Below are 20,910 nucleotides of genomic sequence, written 5' to 3'. Positions count from 1 at the left end.
AAGGAATCAAGATATGGCATCAATTCAGCAATAATAACCATGCATATGTACAAGTTACACTACCCAAACAAGTAAACAGCTAGCAATGCAACTGATATGCCCTGACAACAAAGAAGTCCCTCCTCACTCATATATGAACTCAAGCATGTCAATGCGGGGACGATCAAGAGACACTTACTCTCAAAAAGAAATTCCAATCAATGCATTTCAAATACCATATGCTTGCCCTTATTTTCATTACCAACGTGTCTAGATAGATAAGTTAGGATCTCTATAGGTCTTTTCTTTGGCTTGTAATGTAGGCTAAGGGCTGGTATGATATTCAATGGCATTTAGAGTGACTAAGCCTCCTTGGCACTACCTTAACTTTTGGGGTTCACTTATTAACCTTTTTCTGTTTTTTCTCCTTTTCTTGATCACACATTATTTAGGATGGATGTGGCTTTTCTTTTCATTCTTTTTGTTTTCTTATTCTTCTTCCACACCACCTAACTTTTTATTCTTTTTCACTTATTCTTTTCCTTTTATTCTATATTTCTTCATACTCAGTTTACATCACGCACCCCTATGATAGCTACCCTCAACTTAGGTTGTTTAACTAAGTCAAGGTGCACAGTGTCCAAGGAGGACCAGGGCCAAAACAGGTTCACAATGATCTAAATGGGAAGGTGATAGGTGTCATAGAAAGAAATGGTTAATTCAGGCTTAAAATAGGGATCAAGAGATGTCATGCATACAGAGAAGGTCATTTAGGCAAAAAAAAGTGACTTAAAAATCAAAACGACCTATGATCCTTTCCTAACCCCTATCTTTCAACCAAGGTAAGACTAACCAAGCAAGTTCTAGATTCAACACACACAGGGAATTAAGTAAGACCTCACACACACGGCACAATGGTACATCACAAGTTACTACTCATTCAGTTCATAGAATTATTAGCAGTGATTATCATGTCCCTAATACTAATGCCATAAAAAGATTCACAGTAGCTACATATAAATGCATATCACATAGTTATAAAATAGACCAATAGAGAGGTGTTTATCAGTCTTAAAAATCAACAAAAATATGTCAACTGCTCTAGATACTTATTTTTCTCCAGTTAACCACAACACATCATAAAACAAACACAATACGCCTAAAAACATGCCGACTCTACTAGGAACAAGACTCCGAGGAAAAGAGGCAAGAAAATAAAAACCCAAGGAGGACATCACACGTACAAGTATCCCACCCTCAACTTTATACCATGCAGTGTTTCCAATGCATCAAACGAAAACAAGAGAGTTTGAAACATACCTGTGACACCATGAGTGTAAAGATCTGATGTCAATCACATAATACTAATACAAACAACAAAATACCTTGGGTTGCCTCCCAAGAATCGTCTGATTTAACGTCGTGGTGCGACTCAGTTATCTTGACTACTCAGACTTTGTCAAGAAACCTTGTTGATAATTATTTATGTCTCCATTTGGAGGATTTGAAACGTCGGCCAAACTTTTTATCAATACATCTTCGGGGTGTGTTGGGCAAATGTTAGGGCGTGATGAGGAATGTTCTATCACGCCACTTCAAAGACTTGAACTATTTGCCCAATTTTGCATCAAATTTTTGTGTGGGCTCATTTGGTGATGATAAGAATCTTAAAAACCCACTAATTGGACATCGATCATTAAGCCCCTTGGCCTTCATGATTAGGTTTGTAGTATACCCTTTTGGAAGAACAAACTCCAAAATGTAAGAATCTTCCTCTTCATTATAAAAATTCATCATTTGCTTAGGTGATTCGACTTTCATCACATCCACCAAGCACAATGTTGAAAAATGGTTTGAATGAGGTCTTCTCCTTAATTTCAGAGTTGCATCATTCTGGTAATCCTCACCCCAAATTGGGCTAGAGTCTTCAGAAGAGATTTTCTTGGTTTCTTCTTTTGATTCTAGCACCATTTCCTCGTCTTTGGTATCTTCATTCATAAATGGTTTGGTTAGTTGGGAAATCACCGAGGGTTGCTCAACATCAAGCTCATCATCAACATAGGATTCTTGCTCCTCATCTTCACACTCTTTCATTATTTTAAATGATTCTATAGACAAGATATCATCTAAGTATAATATAGAAGAGTGCTTCAAATGATTCATCTCGATATCCATCTCATCTATCATTATTCTTTCCTTGTTAATTGCCCTTAGGTCTTGATGTATATCATGTATGACATCATTTGTTGTGTCCATACAATCTAATATTAGTTGAAGTATAGCTTTAATGCCATACTTCTTAGTGCTTCGTTCTTCCTTTTCTTGACTATAAGACCTGTCAAACTCATAAGAAGAACTAGAATTTGGGTTAGCACAATAGGGGGAGAAGGAATTTAAGCAATCACTCCAATGTCTATCTTGACCACCACATTAAGAACAATTATACGCCCAGTAGAATGGAGATGGTGCATACATCTCTCTCCCGGGAGCATATCTACAGTCATACTAAAAGTAGGGTCCATCACAATATGGACATGGATCATCCAAATAAGATTTCAAACCATCAAACTCACATTCATTCCATGATGCCATAGTAAGAAATAAGAAAAAATAAAGAAAATATACCTAACACACGAAACAAAGGAAATCACAAACAAATATTTACAAGTTCAAATTCAAGCAAGTAGGGTAAAATTCCAAACCAACTTAATAATCCAAATAATTTCCCGACAACGGCACCATTTTTTATAACGCTCAACTTACACTTCAATTTGGTGCAAGGCGGTCATCGTCAATATATTTACCCAACTTTGGAGTCGGGGTCGAATCCACAGGGAACAATGTGAGTGGCGATTAAACTAGTTTGAAATTATAGCTACAAGTTGAATTCAAACAAATGATATAAAAATATAAAATAGGGTTTTAGTATTAATGTTTGTACTCAATATAAATGGAAAACCAGAGTTATGTTCACTGTGGGTTTCGAGAATTAACAGATACTAGGTACTGCTTAAGACTCTTGAAGTAAGTAGGAACAGCAGAATATCCTTGTCGACTATACTATCTGACTTATCTCTCGACCTTACCAGCTAATTTATTATCTAATTCTCTCGAACTTAGATAACTTATCTATTTCCAATAGGATGTTATCTGAGGTAGATTAATCTAGTTACGACATTGATCATTAAACAGAAGGTTGGTAGCTTCTGAGTCCCTGTTGATAATTTACGTCCTCTAGTCTATTTCTCTGTTCAAGCAAATAAACCTAAGGCATAACCTATGTTTGAAACCAATAGATTTTAAGTTAAAACAACAGAATTTCAAGACGTCCTACTACTCTTTGAACCCTTTAAGTACCTAGCAGCATATCAAATCCTAATCCATGGATCCCATAACTTGGGTTAATGGAATTAACAACTCATAATTCGATGAACGAAATAAAAAGTTGAATTTATGACAGTATGGATAAACTTACGAATGGATGAAAACAACAATTATTTCTTCAGTTGAATTACAAGAGAATAATCCACAATAGTTGATAAGTGTTGAAGGGAAAACAGGAAAAATACTTGATGAAAAAAATAAGGCAATGTACGTTCCTTGCCAGTTGCAAAAAAAAGATTGAGAGATATCCTGAATAAAACCCTTAAAACTTCTATTTATACCTAAACTTAATAATGGAAATAAAATAACAAAATAAATAAAATTATTGGATTAGGTGACGCCTTGGCTGGCGCCACATCAAGGGTCTCACACCTTATCACGGATGGCGTCCTCAAGCAACTACATAACACCATACTACGATGCTTAACCAAGAGACACATAAGATACCTATCATAGTTAATTATCAAGTTTAGCTCAAAACTCATGCCACTCTCCACGCTCAATAACTTATAAATCCAACTGTGCAAATCAATAAAGATTAACAATGTGACCCAGAGGAATCAAGATATGGCATCAATTCAGCAACAATAACCATGCATATGTACAAGTTACACTACCCAAACAAGTAAACATCTAGAAATGCAACCGATGTGCCCTTACAACAAAAAAGTCCCTCCTAACTCATATATGAACTCAAGTATGTCAATGCGGGGACGGTCAAGAGACACTCACTCTCAAAAATAAATTCCAATCAATGCATTTCAAATACCATATGCTTGCCCTTATTTTCATTACCAAGGTATCCAGACAGGTAAGTTAGGATCACTATAGGTCTTTTCTTCAGCTTGTAATGTAGGCTAAGGGCTGGTATGATATTCAATGGCATTTAGAGTGACTAAGCCTCCTTGGCACTACCTTAACTTTTGGGATTCACTGATTAACCTTTTTCTTTTTCTTCTCCTTTTCTTGATCACATATTATTCAGAATGGATGTGTCTTTTCTTTTTCATTCTTTTTCTTTTCTTATTCTTCTTCCATACCACCTAGCTTTTTATTCTTTTTCATTTATTCTTTTCCTTTTATTTTACCTTTCTTCATACCCAATTTACATCATGCACCCCTATTATAGCCACCCTCAACTTAGGTTGTTTACCTAAGTCTGGTAGGACCAGGGCCAAAATAGGTTCATTATGATTTAAATGGGAATGTGATAGGTGTCATAGAAAGAAATGGTCGATTCAGGCCCAAAATAGGGATCAAGAGATATATGCATACAAGGAAGGTCATTTAGGTAAAAAAAAGTGACTTAAAAATCAAAACGGCCTATGATCCTTTCCTAACCTCTATCTTTTAACCAAGGTAAGACTAACTAGTCAAGTTCTAGATTCAACACACATAGGAAATTGAGTAAGACCTCACACACACATGGCACAATGGTACATCATAAGTTACTACCCATTCGGTTCATGAAATTGTTAGCAGTGATTATCATGTCGCTAGTACTAATGCCATAAAAAGATTCACAGTAGCCACATATAAATTCATATCACATAGTTATAAAACTGACCAACAGAGAGGTGTTTATAAGTCTTAAAAATCAACAAAAATATGTCAACTGCTCTAGATACTTATTTTTCTCTAGTTAACCACAATATATCACAAAATAAACACAATATGCCTAAACATGCCGGCTTTACTAGGAATAAGACTCTGGGGAAAAGAGGCACAACAATAAAAACCCCAAGAGGACATCACACCCACAAGTATCCCACCCTCAACCTAATATCATATAGTGTTCCCAATCCGTCAAAACAAAACAAGAGAGTTAGAAACATACCTGTTACACCATGGGTGCGAAGATCTGATATCAATCACATAATACTAATACAAACAACAAAATACCTTGGGTTGCCTCCCAAGAATCATCTGGTTTAACGTCGCAGTGCGACTCAGTTATCTTGACAACTCAGACTTCATCAAGATACCTTGTTGATAATTATTTATGTCTCCACTTGGAGGATTTAAAACATCGTTCCAACTTTTTATCAATACATCTTTGGGGTATGTTGGGCAAATGTGAGGGCGTGATGAAGAATGTTCTATCACGCCACTTCGAAGAATTGAACTATTTACCCAATTTTGCATCAAATTTTCGTATGGGCTCATTTGGAAATGATGAGAATCTTAAACAACCACTAAATAGACATCGATATTTAATCCCCTTGGCCTTCAAGATTGGGGTTGTAGTATACACTTTTGGAAAGACAAACTCCAAAATGTAAGAATCTTTATCCTCATTTTCAAAATTCATCATTTGCTTGGGTGATTCGACTTTCATCATATCCACCAAGTACAAAGTTGAAAAATGGTTTGAATGAGGTCTTCTCCTTAATTTTAGAGTTGCATCCTTTTGGTAATCCTCACCCCAAATTAGGCTAGAGTCTTTAGAAGAGATTTTCTTGGGTTTTTATTTCAATTCTAGAACCATTTCCTCATCTTTGGCATCTTTATTCATAAATGGTTCAGTTAGTTGGGAAATCACTGAGGGTTGCTCAACATCAAGCTCATTACAAACATCGGATTCTTGATCCTCATCTTCACACTCTTCCATTATTTTAAATGATTCTACATACAAGATATCATCTAAGTATAATGTAGAAGAGTGCTTTAAATGATTCACCTTGATATCCATCTTATCTATAATTCTTCTTTCCTCATTAATTGCCCTTATGTCTTGATGTATATCATGTATGATATCATTCATTGTGTCCACACGATCTAACATTAGTTAAAGCATAGCTTCAATGCCACACTTCCGGTGTTTTGTTCTTCCTTTTCTTGACTATAAGACCTATCAAACTCATAAGAAGAACTAGAATTTAGGTTAGCACAATAGGGGGAGAGAGAATTTGAGCAATCACTCCAATGTCCATCTTGATCACCACATTAAGAACAATTATACTCCCAGTGGGATGGTGATGGTGCACACATCTCTCTCCGGGGAACATATCTATAGTCATGCTAAAAGTTGGGTCCTTCACAATATGGACATGGATCATCCAAATAAGATTTCAAACCATCAAACTCACATTCATTCCATGATGCCATAGTAAGAAATAAGAAAAAATAAAGAAAATATACCTAACACATGAAACAAAGGAAATCACAAACAAATATTTACAAGTTCAAATTCAAGCAAGTAGGGTAAAATTCCAAACCAACTCAGTACGCCAAATTGTTCTTTGACAACGGCACCATTTTTGATAACGCTCAACTTACACTTCAATTTGGTGCAAGGCAGTCGTCGTCAATATATTTACCCAACTTTGGAGTCGGGGTCGAATCCACAGGGAACAATGTGAGTGGCGATTAAACTAGTTTGAAATTATAGCTACAAGTTGAATTCAAACAAATGATACAAAAATATAAAATGCGGTTTTAGTATTAATGTTTGTACTCAATATAAATGGAAAACCAAAGTTATGTTCACTGTAGGTTTCAGGAATTGACAGATACTAGGAACTTCTTAAGACTTGAAGTAAGTAGGAACAGCAGAATATCCTAAAGACTATATTATCTAACTTGTCTCTCGACCTCACCAGAAAATTTATTATCTGAATCTCTCAAACTTAGATAGCTTATCTATTTCCAATAGGATATTATCTCAGGTATATTAATCCAGTTACGGCATTAATCATTAAACAGAAGGTTGGTAGCTTCTGAGCCCCTGTTGATAATTTACGTTCTCTAGTCTATTTCTCTGTTCAAGCAAATAAACCTGAGGCATAACCTATTGTTTACAAACAATAGATTTTAAGTTAAAACAACAAAATTTCAAGACGTCCTACTACTCTTTGAACCCTTTAAGTACTTAGTAGCATATCAAACCCTAATCCATGGATCCCATAACTCGGGCTAATGGAATTAGCTGCTCATGATTCGATGAACGAAATAAAAAGTTGAATTCATGATAGTATGGATAAACTTATGAATGGATGAAAACAACAATTGTTTCTTCAATTGAATCATAAGAGAATAATCCACAATAGTTGATAAGTGTTGAAGGCAAAACAGGAAAAATACTTGATGAAAAAGATGAGGCAATGTACATTCCTCCCCAGTTGTAAAAACAAGATTGAGAGATATCCTGATTAAAACCCTCGAAACTTCTATTTATACCTAAACTTAATTATGGAAATAAAATAACAAAATAAATAAAATTATCGGATTAGGTGACGCCCTGGCTTACGCCACGTCAAGGGTCTGATGCCTTATCACAGATGGTGTTAGATTAGCTCCAGTTGTCTTCAAGTTCTATCTAAAACTGACGATGTTGCTGGCGCCGCATCACGAATCTGACGACATTTCACTGTCGTCATCAGATGTCTTCTCCTTTTGCTAATTCTCTACTTAAGGCTGATGCCCTTATTGACGCCTTATCACAACTTTGATGCCACTTCACCAACATCGTCAGAACTATTTCTCAGACTGCAACTCCCTGGTTAAGGATGACGGCAATGCTGATAGCCTATCACAAGGCTGATGACTTATCACGGTTGTCATCAGCTATGTTTTTAGCTCTTTTTGCTCATATTTTAGCTCTTTTTCTCCATTGTTATTTATTTCCATGCATCTTGACTTTCCTATAAAATCTTAAGAAATAACATCAAAAACACCAATAATTACTTAAGAACTTACAATTATTTCAAGTTAACAAGTCTTAAATGTGCTACAAAAATCTAGCACATCAACCAACATCACACAACCTCTATAGATTCTTTTAGCCATAATAAAATAACCCATCGGGGTGGACCTCGAGAAGGGGTCCAAAATGCACTCAGGATCAAAACCAAAATGGATAGCCACATAAGGAGTCACATAAGAGAGAGTAGACTCAAGATTAAGTAGACTATATATATCCTAGGAAAAGAGTTTAAGCGTACTAGTAATAACATCAAGGGATGACTTAGAATCTTGGTGAGTGGAAAGAACATATAGATGGTTCCCGCCAGTGCCAGAGCCAGAAGCAAAAGTAGAACCCATTGGTGTAGGAGTGGATGAAGCATCAACAAGAATCTTATTCACCCCAAAAGCAACCTTAGGAGGACAATCCCTCTGCAAATGACCAGTATCACCATATTTAAAGCATTTATTCCTCCTTTCCTTATAAAAAACATGATGCTTCTGACCACAAAATCTATAAGAAGGATATGACAGAGCTGACTGAGCCGCGCTAGCCTACGATTGGGCCTCTGGAGCTCTAAACCTATCATCATATCGAGAACGATGGTCACCCAACCACTTCAGATCAGGAGCACTAGCCGTAGAGTAGGATCTAGAATTTCCCCACTTCTTTTTAGACCACTTTCCACAGTCTCTACCACTTTGCCACTGACCTTTACCCAGATCCAGAAAATAAAACTTTTTATTCTGCCTTTTACTCATCTCCGCTTGCTTATTCTTTTCCTCTTCCATTTGTTGCATGTATACTACAAGTCTAAAGATATCCATATCCTTGTTCAACAAGGCAGCCTTACTCTTCAAGTTTAACTCACGGTATAACCCCAAAGAAAACTTCCTCATTCTATTCCTCACGCTAGACACTAATTCAAAAGAATAACGCAACAGCTGATGAAACTTCAAGGCATAATCTTTTACGAACATCCTGCCTTGCTTCAGATTTATAATTTCCTTAGCCTTCGCCTCCCTCAACTCCTGAGAATAGTAATGGTCAAGGAAAGAACTAGAAGAATTATCCTATGAAATAGACTCAGCATCATTACCTCTCGACTGGTCCCACTCCTCATACCATTGGTCTGCTATATCCTTCACCTGATAAGTTGCAAACTCTACATCCTCCATATTAGTAGCATGCATCACACAAAATATCTTTTCTATCTCATCAATAAAGTTTTGAGGATCTTTCTCAACTTTAGAACTAATAAATATATGTTACGCCGCGAATCTGGTACCCAAAATATTACATGGTGCTTATGACCCCGAAAGACCACAAGCTAACCCTTTACTGATATTTGTAATTGAGCACTAAATAATATACTGTAAATATGCAGAATATAAGCTGTAAGGCCATAAGGTTCAAAACTGAACTAATACTAAATATAAAATAATATCTGTAACGAGGTATAACAATACCCAAAACTGAAATAAACTATATGATACATGTTGTAGTCTTAAAGCCTCTAAATTATCTTAAATCTGTGGAGTTGATGGGATATGTCCCCAACTAAATCCAAACTATTAAAATAATAAAGTAATAAAATAATCATATTATTCTCGAATAATGAGGACTCACTACTAGTCTAGCTGCTAAACATCTGATCTACTAAGGATGCTCGGAAGCTTGTGCTTCTAAACCTATGGTATAAAATACCATAGCACAAATACGTCAGTACGTTAAATATACTGGTATGCAAGTGAGGTAGGCTAAATGTAAAGGGTTCATATACATAAACAATACTAACTGACTGTATAACATAAATATGAGAATACATATATAAATACGTGACTATGACTGAGATCGTGGTAATATTGACTCTTGAATTCTGATAATGTGGATTTTTTTATATCTGAGTACTAATGCTGGAATACTGAATGACTAAGTCTATTGAGTGCTGAGGAACTGATGTCATATTTCTTATAAAGGGATAACTATTTCTAATAGTTCTAATTATAACTGATGTCATATTTCTTATAAAGGGATAACTATTTCTAATAGTTCTAATTATAAAGAACTGGTCTAATTGATTGTATCTAACAGTCCTAAAATCTGAATATTGGTAACATGAATTTTGTATAATTAATATACTATTAACTGGGTGACTGTGTCGGATAGTCCTGAAATTTGATGGAACTAGCTGAGTTCCGTACTGTATTGAGTGATTATATCTGATAGTCCTAATATCTAAAGAACTATCTGAGTTCTATTACTGAGACTGAGTGACTGTATCTGACAGTCTTGATTCTGTAACTAAAACTATGGGAGATAATCATCTAACCGACATGCCCCAAATCTAAACTGGTGGGGTCCAACCTATAAACCCAGCTGAAAGAGTGTCAGTACCGTGCCACGAGTAAAGACAAGCTATAAGTAAACCCTCCCTGACAGGAAGCTCTTTCATCAACCCCTCCTATAAGGAAAACTCGAATGAGATGTATAGTCCCTAGACATGTAGGGGTACATCTCAACCTACGCTGGCTACGTAGTTTTGGCACGTAGGTATTGCTACTAAGGATCACACCCTCTACTGGCTGACAATGTGTGTCCTCATCCCTGGGTTCACTCGGTGTGAAACCCTACTCCCAACTGAATGGACACAGAACTAATTTCCTAGTTCATAGTAAGCTGGACTGATCTGTTACTGATTTGACTAATTAACTAGATTGAACTGAGTTCACTGGATTTTCGTTGATCGATGGAATACTACTGAATTCTAATCACTGACAGAATGCTACTAAGTTCTACGAGCTAACTGAGTTTACTAAAGTCCGAAATAAATACTACTGAGACATAAAAACTGACTGAGATCACTGAGATTCCTGAGATTATTGAATGGGATTGGACTCATACTGAGTTTACTGAGTTTTCCTGAGTCCCATGACTGACTGAATTCTACTGATCATGGCTTGACTGAGAGTATCGTGAAAACTGACACTGACTCTAGGCACACAACTAAATTATCGGGTACAAGTAGTACCCCCAGGACTTGATAGCATGAAACTGACAAGACTTGACACTTCTTGAACATATGACCAATATCAACAATTCATAATACAATAAGTTGGGGATTTCATGAAATACATGGTTATCATAATCCTGTACATGGAAGGACTGCATAAAATCAATTTTATAATTCCATATTCTAGCATCATGAGCATTTCAACAAACATCTACATTACACATCAATAGCATTGGAGTAATTTGAAAATAAGGGTAAAACATGAATCCATCACTTAAGTCACAATTGAGCTATATTACATAATTTCTAGTATTCTAGGAATTTTATCAAACACCTTACATGCACCACTTAGGGCATAGGTATAATCATCAATTAACACCTCATAAACCACTCAATTTATGGATTTAAGCTCATCTACTAATGTAATTCCATAAAAACATATTGAGATTCCAACTTGGAAACCATACAACAATAATTACCTAAACATAATTAACCCACAACATAATATTCATAATACATGATTTAAAACTTGATTATTGGGCTTCATGGACGAAAAAAATCCATGAGTAAACACTATGCATACCTGAGTTAATGAATTTGGAAGGATTGATGGAGAGTTCTTGTGATTTGGCCCTTGAATTTGAGAGCTAGGGCTCTTATTCTTGAGTAGAGTTGGTTTAAATTTGAGAGACTACTACAAAAGTGAGAAAATAATACACTCTTAGGGTTAAATCCCATGATTGGGCGGAATTCAAGTCATGGGAAAAAACCAAACAGCCCCTGGGATTTAATATCGCAAAAACTGGAAAATTCCTGATTTTCATCCTTATCGCACCACTATCGCGCCAAGCCACTGGAACTGGATAATTGGGAATCTGCATGGTGGCGCGACACAGAGCTATCGCATTGCCACTCTATTTGTAACCTGAAAGTTTGGCGCGACGTGGAGACATCATGGAGATTCACTGGAAAAAGAATAATTCTGAATTTGAGCCTTGGCCCGATGCACCATAATAGCAGAGGCTCACTGGATTTTGATGATTGTTATTTTGGCATGCTCCGCAATGCGTTGATGGCTCAGGTGATACACTGTCTCACTATAAAGGCTCTAACTCATCACTCGGATGTCGGATTTGGGCGAATTTGGTATTGATCAAAAGCTTATTGAATTTCCCACACAACAAAAAGTGAAAATCTTGAAAATTCCATATATATAAAAGTGGATTCATCTCTTAAAGCAAGACTTTAACATTTTTGGATGAATTTAAGCTAGGTAGAAGTACAGGGTATTACAATAAGAGAGGGCTCAACCTCATGAAATCGCCAACCTTTAGTGGCCTCAGATGGTGGAGCAATAGAAGCAACACGCTCAGTTGGGAGGCCATTATCTGGGAAAGCAAATGAATCTACTAGCGAAACTCAGCATTTGACACATGAGCTCGAGGTACCTGAGGTGGGATAGGGGGAATCGATGGAGCTCCCTCAGGGCAATCAAAGGCAACGACCCTCAACCAAGTCTGAACTCCTAGAGTTGGAAGATCTTCATCCACATTTTCCTCAGATCGGACAAAAGAGTTGCCACAGACATTGGATCTTCATGGAGGCATGATCTAAAAAGTGAACACATGGGAATTAGAGGAGATGCATTATTAGACTTTATAGCTCAAAATAAAATAACAAGAAAGGAAAACATTCCTAAATGTCTCGTATCCTCTCCCTTAAAAGTGTGGTGCACTACACACTCATAACTAAGACTCTACTTGGCACGGCTTTATTGGACACTAAATGAAACCAAACCTAGTCTCTGATACCATCTTTGTTATGAACTAAACCAGGGCCTAGCTATGATGGGTATATCAAGTCCCACATAGACTGGAGATCATCCCTACACCTAACCAGACCAAACACAACCCACCACGATGATGGATGAATTTTTAACATATAACAAGATAGCATGCAATAACTTAAGAAAATATTAATGCATGTCTATAATTGATGATCGGTGACTGGCCAACTGACTGACTAACTCGGACTAATAACCATAATAGTCCAAAAAAAACCTTCTAAAAAAAGAAACAAAATTGAACATCAATAAAGTATTGGGATATGCCACCGACTATAGCTAAAATAAGTCTAAACAGTGTAAGACATAAGAGACCAAAACATGAAATGTAGTCTTCCAATATATGGAAACTCACCACTTTAATGTCAACTCACAAGCTGATCATAAATCCTAATCACTGAATAGAAGGAGAAGAAGTATGACCAATTCCTGCATCACGTAGGGATAGAACGTCCAAAGATAGTTAGTAGGGTGAACGCTAGCATGTAACTCAGGGATAAGAATAACATAATGACATGATCAATAGTTTCAAATCATTCACAATCAATGAACACAATCAAATGTATTAAGCAAATATATATATCACATGCCGGGGTAGGGAACAAGACTTAACATGAACTTTAAAACTTTAGTCTAAATTGTGTAGCTCAACCATTATAATATGTACCCATGGACTATATGTCCCTATCTCTCACCCCTAGTCAGGCCTCAGTGCATGTAGTTACACGAATTGGAGAATAATCTCATATATATACACGAGGGACTCGAACCTCCCAATCGTATACTAAGGTGACTTAAGCACCCAATCATGTTATGATTTAAGGGGGACTCAAAACTCCATAATTATGAAATAATAATGAGGGGTACTTAATCACCCTAGTCAATTTGACCCCTACATCGGCAAATGTGGTTTCTAATATCGGTCACTCGAACCTTCACATTTATGACAGCTACACAATCCTTATTAAAGCCCAATTAAAATAAATATCACACATTCTCATTCATTGATCCATATTTACATTAAGGAATACATCGTTGATATCTTTATACCAATTATACTTGCAAGGTAATAACAACATGCCAAAAAATTTCCATTAGCTTGGAGAAAACAACTCCCTTTGTTCATTAATACAAGGTGGGGGAACACCGACTCCCTTTGTTCATTAAATTAGATCATTGTATTTCGAATACCTTTTTGTATCATGCAATAGTTCAAGACTAATTCAATTTTACAAATTCCTATATTTCCTATAGTGAAAATCAATTTCACATCATGGGGTTGGGGTCATAACTACTTCCAAAAGTCACAAGTTTGGGAAAATCACAATTTTCTAGTTCATTCACCATACCCATGCACCCACAAGTCCAAAACCATAATTTAAAGAATAAAGTATAATATATAAACCATGAGAAACATTATTTAATTCATAAACATTCAAAAACCACCAACCCTTGTTTCAATACCAACACAACCATCTCATGAACAATACTTTAAACACATGCTTTTAATAAATTAACAATGAGGGAAGAGTAACACGCCTTAAACTCTATGAAATTTGGAAAGGAATCGACCCTTGAGCCCTTAGATGACCAACTTGATGAAACCCTAACTTGACTTGCTTGAGGGAATTTAAAAAAATATTTGGAGTGTTTGAAAAGTTACTTATATTATTTCTAATTTCTAATGGCACCCTAAAGGGGTTATAAGACATGGGTTTTAATTTGGGTAAAAAGAAAAGTGTCCAAAATACCCTTAACTTAAAAGATGAAAAAGTTTCATCATAGACTCTGGGTTAACCTGTGACTCATAGCCACTACTTACGACTCTTCACCATGATTCGTAACTAAGGAAGTCTCTAGACCCCACACACTATTGACCCTATGACTCACTGATACTACTCATAATAGGACCCTACGACTTATAGAGACTAGTCGTAGTCAACATAGAACCAAATTGGGTAGACACCGGACATCCTATGTTTTGTACCCAATTACTCATAACAAGTCCTTATGGCTCATAGTGAGACACTCATACTCAGAGCAGAACTTAGCCACTTATTTTATATTTTTGTTAGGATTCTATCCCGATGATTCGTCATGAGTCTTTACGACTCGTACCTTCAAGTCGTACCCAAGAAAAACTCAAACACCATTTACTAGAAAACTTATGACTAAGGTCACCTGACCCATCAAAACACCTTATGACTCATTACCAAAGCAGAAAGCTCACCTTATGACTCATTAGGTGAACCATTACCAAGGCAGAAAGCTCAGTATTGAAAAAAATTTCAAGGGTGGGGCATTACAGTTTACCACTTATGGTAGCTTTCAGTGTCATGGTGTTAAGTATCACAGGTTGTGCAACAATGGGTTTCAAAACCACCGTTGGTGCTAGTATCTCCAAACAACCTTCATAATCTTTACCTATAAGAGTTGTGTTTTTTCTTTTCCTTTTTTGCACTTTCATTGGTCATGCCGGTGTGGGCACACATTAGTAAGCACCACCATCATGTGCTTTTTCTATTTATTAATCCTTTCGGTTGCTTGAAAACTTGAAAATACTTTTGTAATTAACTGTTAACTCATTGATTTGATGGGACTTTATCAAAGTATATGTGGCACTTTTGTATGATAGCTAGTTAGAATCAAACGAATATTGCCATTGAACTATACGATGCCACCACTAAAAACTTTAATGAAAAAATATATAAAAAGTTAAAAGTAAATTAATTATCCTATTTTGTCCCCCACCCCCCCGCTCCCCTCTTTTACTAATTATACACATACTCACTCAACTAAAGAATTTACCAGAGTATTCTAGCAAGCTCTTTCATTATATTGAAACCAGAATTTCTAACGAATCTAATGCTTTAAATTTTTTCCTTTAGACCTTTATTTCTTTCATTTGTTTGGTTAGTTTCGTTTTCTTGTCTCTTTTATTTGAAAGTGTTGTACGTGGATTGTGTTTTTATTCTTTTCATTTCAATTTTTATCTTTTTTTTTCTTTTGAAGGATAAAATAAAGTTTTTAGATAAATGTATTAAATGTAAAAAAATTAAATAATTAGACTAAAATAATAAATATTTTATAAAGTAAAGTAATTAGTTTATTTATTAAAATCCAAATTGATAAAAAATATTTTTTTCATATAAATTTTCTTCTTTTAGAAACAGAAACAAATTTATATTTAAAATATAACTTGATTTTTTATGCTTTTTTTAAAAAAAATTAATGTTCCGTCAGAGTAGTAGCAATTACTGTACATTGCAGTACTATTTTGGATCCTTTCTGCCTATCGACTAATGGTATTGTTCATGTTATTCTATCTTAGACATACCTCTAAGTCCATCATCAGTTGAAATCTTATGCTAAGAAAATCCAATTTCTTTGTCAAGTAATGTATTGACAAAGGATGTCATTCTCCAACACTACTAAAAGAGACAAAAATGATGGCCAAATACGATGAATAGGGTCATTTTTTTAGTCAAAGAAGATGAAAACATGGTGCAGTCATTTGCATCATAAAATAGCTCATATTTTTTCAAAAGCAATTAATAGAGTTGCTCATTTATGATAGACAACATCGCCCATTGAAAAAAATTAAAGTTATCAAACAAAAGTGATATATGACATCACTTTTCTATTTTTTTTAAAATTCAAAAAACTGATAAACTCAAACATCATCACTTTTCTGAGAAAATAGAAAAAAATTTAGAAAAATAGCGGACTAAAGCCGCTCTTCTGTCATTTTTTGTATTTTCTTGAATGTAGAAATCTGCAATTATGTATTCCATCTGTCAATTAAAAATGCAATTTAATTTACAACCCCAAGCAACAGGAATTGTAGCTAAAACAATTATATTACTCCATATAATACAATACATATCATCCAAATCATCAAAATATATAAGCAATTAAGAAAAAGGCTTAAACGTGTTTCTCCAATTCAAGAAATATCTCTAAAGTATCAACAAAGCATCAAATATTTCATAAATACAACATTGCTAAGGTGTAGGCTCTACAAACTCCCTAGCACTCTCAGTACAATCTTTGCTACTTGATTCGGGAGATGAAGAACAACCATAATGATATGACACGATAATCATATATTCGTTAAGTTTCTCGATAGTTTTGCACATGCTATCATTTGAGTAATTTATTTTGCCTCGAACTGTGTCAAGACAGTGTAAACTGTATAATTTATTGTGACGTAGTAATGAGTTAAACACTATTAACTACCTCGACCTGGTGTGAGGATTCAATACCTTATAATTCTGATTGGTTGTAGAATAATTTGTTATGAGAGCCCATCTTATAGATTTCCGCTTTTGTCTCTATCCATCCCCTCCTCCCGCTACTTATTTCAATCCAAATTTATGTAGTTTACTCCTATCTAGGCTGGATATAATAATGTACTCTGTAGTTACTCAAAATACCTACGGTAAAGACATAAGAACCTCATCCATCATAAGTTATAGGACTAATTCTTTTGTATGGGAGTACATCAGATATGAACTAAGGTCATACCCCTAGCACAAAGTTAAGTTGGAAATATTCTTATCTATTAAGTTCTGAGCTAAGTGTTTACTAAGTTCAAATTTAAATGAGCATATCTCTTAGAGTATTAAGTATTTATGAGTTCTAATACCAACTAAATGAAAGATATTTGAGTCTAATTTCTAACTCATTCAACCATTCGTTAATCTACTTTTGACGCAAAATATAGACTATTTTACTGAATATTGTCCAGGCTAAAAGTTAACTACCACAACTGTACCTTTACAGCAATAATAAAAATGCTATAATGGTAACTGGGCACTAAATAACTCTATTTTTGATTATTTTGTTTATTGATTGGAGGGTAACTAAAACCTTCATTCCAAAGCCTTAGGGGACGATTTTCCAAGTTCTTGGGTGAGTTCTTCATTGAAGTAACTTCTTTTATTATCTTCTACATCTTTTAGTTCAATAACATCTTAAAATCATTTGAATAATCTTTAATGGTGAAATTCTTGGGGATTCAAACCCCAAGTTCATGAGATTTTCGAAAAAACCTATAGGTTGGGTTAATATCACCTAAAATGACTTTTAGATTTTTAGATAACGATTCCTAAAATGAATTAGTGATTTTAAAATATGAAATTGATGATTGGGGACCTTTAATTCTTTAAAAATTGTATCTCTAGCTTTGAAGCTCCATTAATGGAGTTTGATTGAATATGATAAAGCTAGTTAATAAATAATGGGTAATTGGTTCTTGGGTTATGTTTTAGACCACAAATAAGGATAGAATTAGGGAGTTAAATTCTCAAAGTAGTTATTCAAAGAGTAATTAATTAATTACTCCAATAATTGTTTGATTTCTAGATGATTAAGATAATGTAAGTATGAATGAAAGGAAGGAGAGCTTGATATGGCTTGCTTATACCAAGATCTTTGATCAAGGTAGGTTATGGTTTAATTTATACTAGATTTGGATTAGTTGCATGTAATAAGTATAGTTGATGGGAGATTTCATGTCTCAGCCTACGAACAAGGAGTTTAGATGGATAAAATATGGAATTAATATAATATGATATAATTATGTATTATTGTGTTTTTTGTGAATCCCTTGATGGGTGTTTCTATTTTTTATGACTTACTTGATGATTTACAAGGCTTAATATAAAATGTGGGTAACAATAAAAGAAGTAGAGGAACTTGAATCTGTAGAATTAGTCTTTAATTGTTGTGCTCCAATGGTACCCCCTGGACGCCGCACGGTGCTTAATACTAAGAATAGCCCAAGCTAACCCTTGTTATCTGCTCAACGCTGGACTCTCATAGATGTAAACTTTAAACATGAGCAAAATTAAAGAAAATTTAAAACGGAATTCAAACAGATGAATAATATTGGTTAAAACTTTGAAACTTAATAACCTTTAAATATCTATGGAAATCTTAAAGAAATATAATCTGACTAGTCTGGACAAGTATCTAATAACTGACTGAAGAGCCACTGACTCAGACCCCAGCTGACCCAAACTGAAATCTAAATAGCTGTAATAACAACACTAAACATCTAAAATCATCATGGAATGGGCCCTCAAACTAAGAGGACTTCCTATATCTTATTTTAATGATGATCAGGTAACAATAAGGGACCAGGTCCCGGGATCATCAGGGAAATATACAACTGTCACATAACCTGCATAATTCTGTCGTCTAGTGTAACAAACTACGCAGGTGAGATATGTACCAGTTAGGACACCTGTCCCAATTAGATTTATGCCCTAATCATTATTCCACTATAAATAAAAATAATATTTCTAAATTGGTGAGTTTTTGCAACCAGAATATAGAAGAGGGTAATAGGCAAAAACTTAACTTTGCAACATTACTCAAGTTCATAGTTTCTATGTGTGCTGAAATAGTAAGTGTTCTTAAGTCATGTTTGAGTCTGTAATCAAATTAATCATGTTATAAGAGTAATGCTCTTTTCTTGTTTTTTGAGAGTGCTTAGGTAGAGTTACCTAAGTGTGATATTGATTAGAGTTAATCAATATTAAAGTGAGTTATTGGCAGAATTATCAAGGTAGGTTTATAATAGAGTTATTGCAAATTGGTAGAGCTTAGAGTTAAGTTTTCATTGCGACTATAATCAAGAGTTTGATTATAGTGGATTTTTGATTGCTTGTGAGGTCAAGTCATGGTTTTTCCTTCCTTGAGCAAGAAGGTTTCCACATTAAATATTTGTGTAGTTTAACTTCTTGCTAAGTTTTGTTTCCTTACTGCTTTACTATTTGTTTGCCTGTGTTTGACTCTAAGGGACCTGGCCCCTCATACTGTGGTACAACGCCCCATGTTTCAATAATTGGTATCAGAGCGAGAACACTCTAAAAAGTTTACACCTATAGTGATTTGGTTATCATGATTTCTCCACCTAACCTGGAAGAAGGCCAATCTGCCACTAGACCATCCCACTTTAATTGAAAGTTCTATGGGTGATGGAAAATAAGATTGTATGAATTTATTATGGCCGAGGACAGTGAGCTGATGGATAAAATACTTGATGGTTCTTATGTGCCAATAAGAGAAGTCAAAGAAGGAGACATAACTAGAATGGTTGTTAAAAGCAGGAGAGAGTATGATGATGAAGGTAGAAAGAAAGTTGAGAAGAATTATAAGGCAAAGAAATTGCTTATTTGTGGTATAGTACCTAATGAGTATTACAAGATTTCTTCTTGTGAAAATATTAAGAAAATTTGGGATTTCCTGAAGACACTCATGAAGGAACCACTAATGTGAAGGATTCAAAAGTTGATATGCAGACTACTCAGTATGAAGCCTTCACCATGAAAAAAGAAGAAACTATCTAAGAGTTGCATACTAGATTCACTTCAACCACTAATGAGTTGCACTACTTAAAAGAAGTAATTCCTTTGTACAAATAAGTGAGAAAAATTCTTGGTGTTCTACCTAAATCCTGGGAAAGCAAAGTGGATGCTATCACTAAGGCAAGGAACCTAAAAAATCTCACTATGGATGAAGTTATTGGTAATCTGAAGACATATAACCCAAGAATTAACAAGGGCAAGAGAAAAAGGAAAAGGGAAAATCTCTAGTATTGAAGACTTTTAAGTTAGATTCAAGTAAAGAAGACACTGATGTTGCCTATTTGGCAAAATTAATTTTTAGAGCAATAAAGAAAAGTGGTCAGTTTCAAAGAAGAGTAAGTAGTAGCAAAAGAAGGGGGACTGTTGAGGTTTATCACAAATGTGGAAGTCCTAAATATTTCATTAAAGACTATCCAATGCACTAAAAATATTATCAAGAATATCTCAAGACTAGAGGTAAGAATGGAAAGAACAAGGACCAGGTCCCTATAAAATCAAGAAGAAAGGTTAGAGCTGATTATGCAGTGAAGTAGGCCGTAGCAGTGTAGGGAGATTCCTCAGTGAATTTGATGAAGTTGAAAAGGCTGAAGATGTGTCTATGTTAGTTGTGAAGGATTGTGAAGTTACCCAT

The 20,910-nt window shown here is 35.0% G+C and overlaps 1 protein-coding gene across 1 annotated transcript in view; it reads right to left on the bottom strand.

Annotated features, from left to right (window-relative positions):
* LOC107873110 (protein DEFECTIVE IN MERISTEM SILENCING 3) overlaps positions 1-9,225 on the bottom strand; it is a 44,572-nt gene extending 35,347 nt beyond the window's left edge. Inside the window, exons 1-4 of the mRNA XM_047414432.1 lie at positions 9,196-9,225; positions 8,760-9,078; positions 8,553-8,629; positions 8,356-8,478 (exon numbers count right to left, since the gene is read on the bottom strand). Of these exons, the coding sequence (XP_047270388.1) occupies positions 8,356-8,478; positions 8,553-8,629; positions 8,760-9,078; positions 9,196-9,225 (549 nt within the window). The remainder of the gene's footprint in view (positions 1-8,355; positions 8,479-8,552; positions 8,630-8,759; positions 9,079-9,195) is intronic.
* Between the last annotated feature and the right edge of the window lie 11,685 nt (positions 9,226-20,910).

The sequence above is a fragment of the Capsicum annuum genome, chromosome 6 (genome assembly GCF_002878395.1).
Source record: "Capsicum annuum cultivar UCD-10X-F1 chromosome 6, UCD10Xv1.1, whole genome shotgun sequence".
NCBI classification, from domain to species: Eukaryota; Viridiplantae; Streptophyta; class Magnoliopsida; order Solanales; family Solanaceae; genus Capsicum; species Capsicum annuum.
This window is presented reverse-complemented; position numbering and strand designations above follow the sequence as displayed.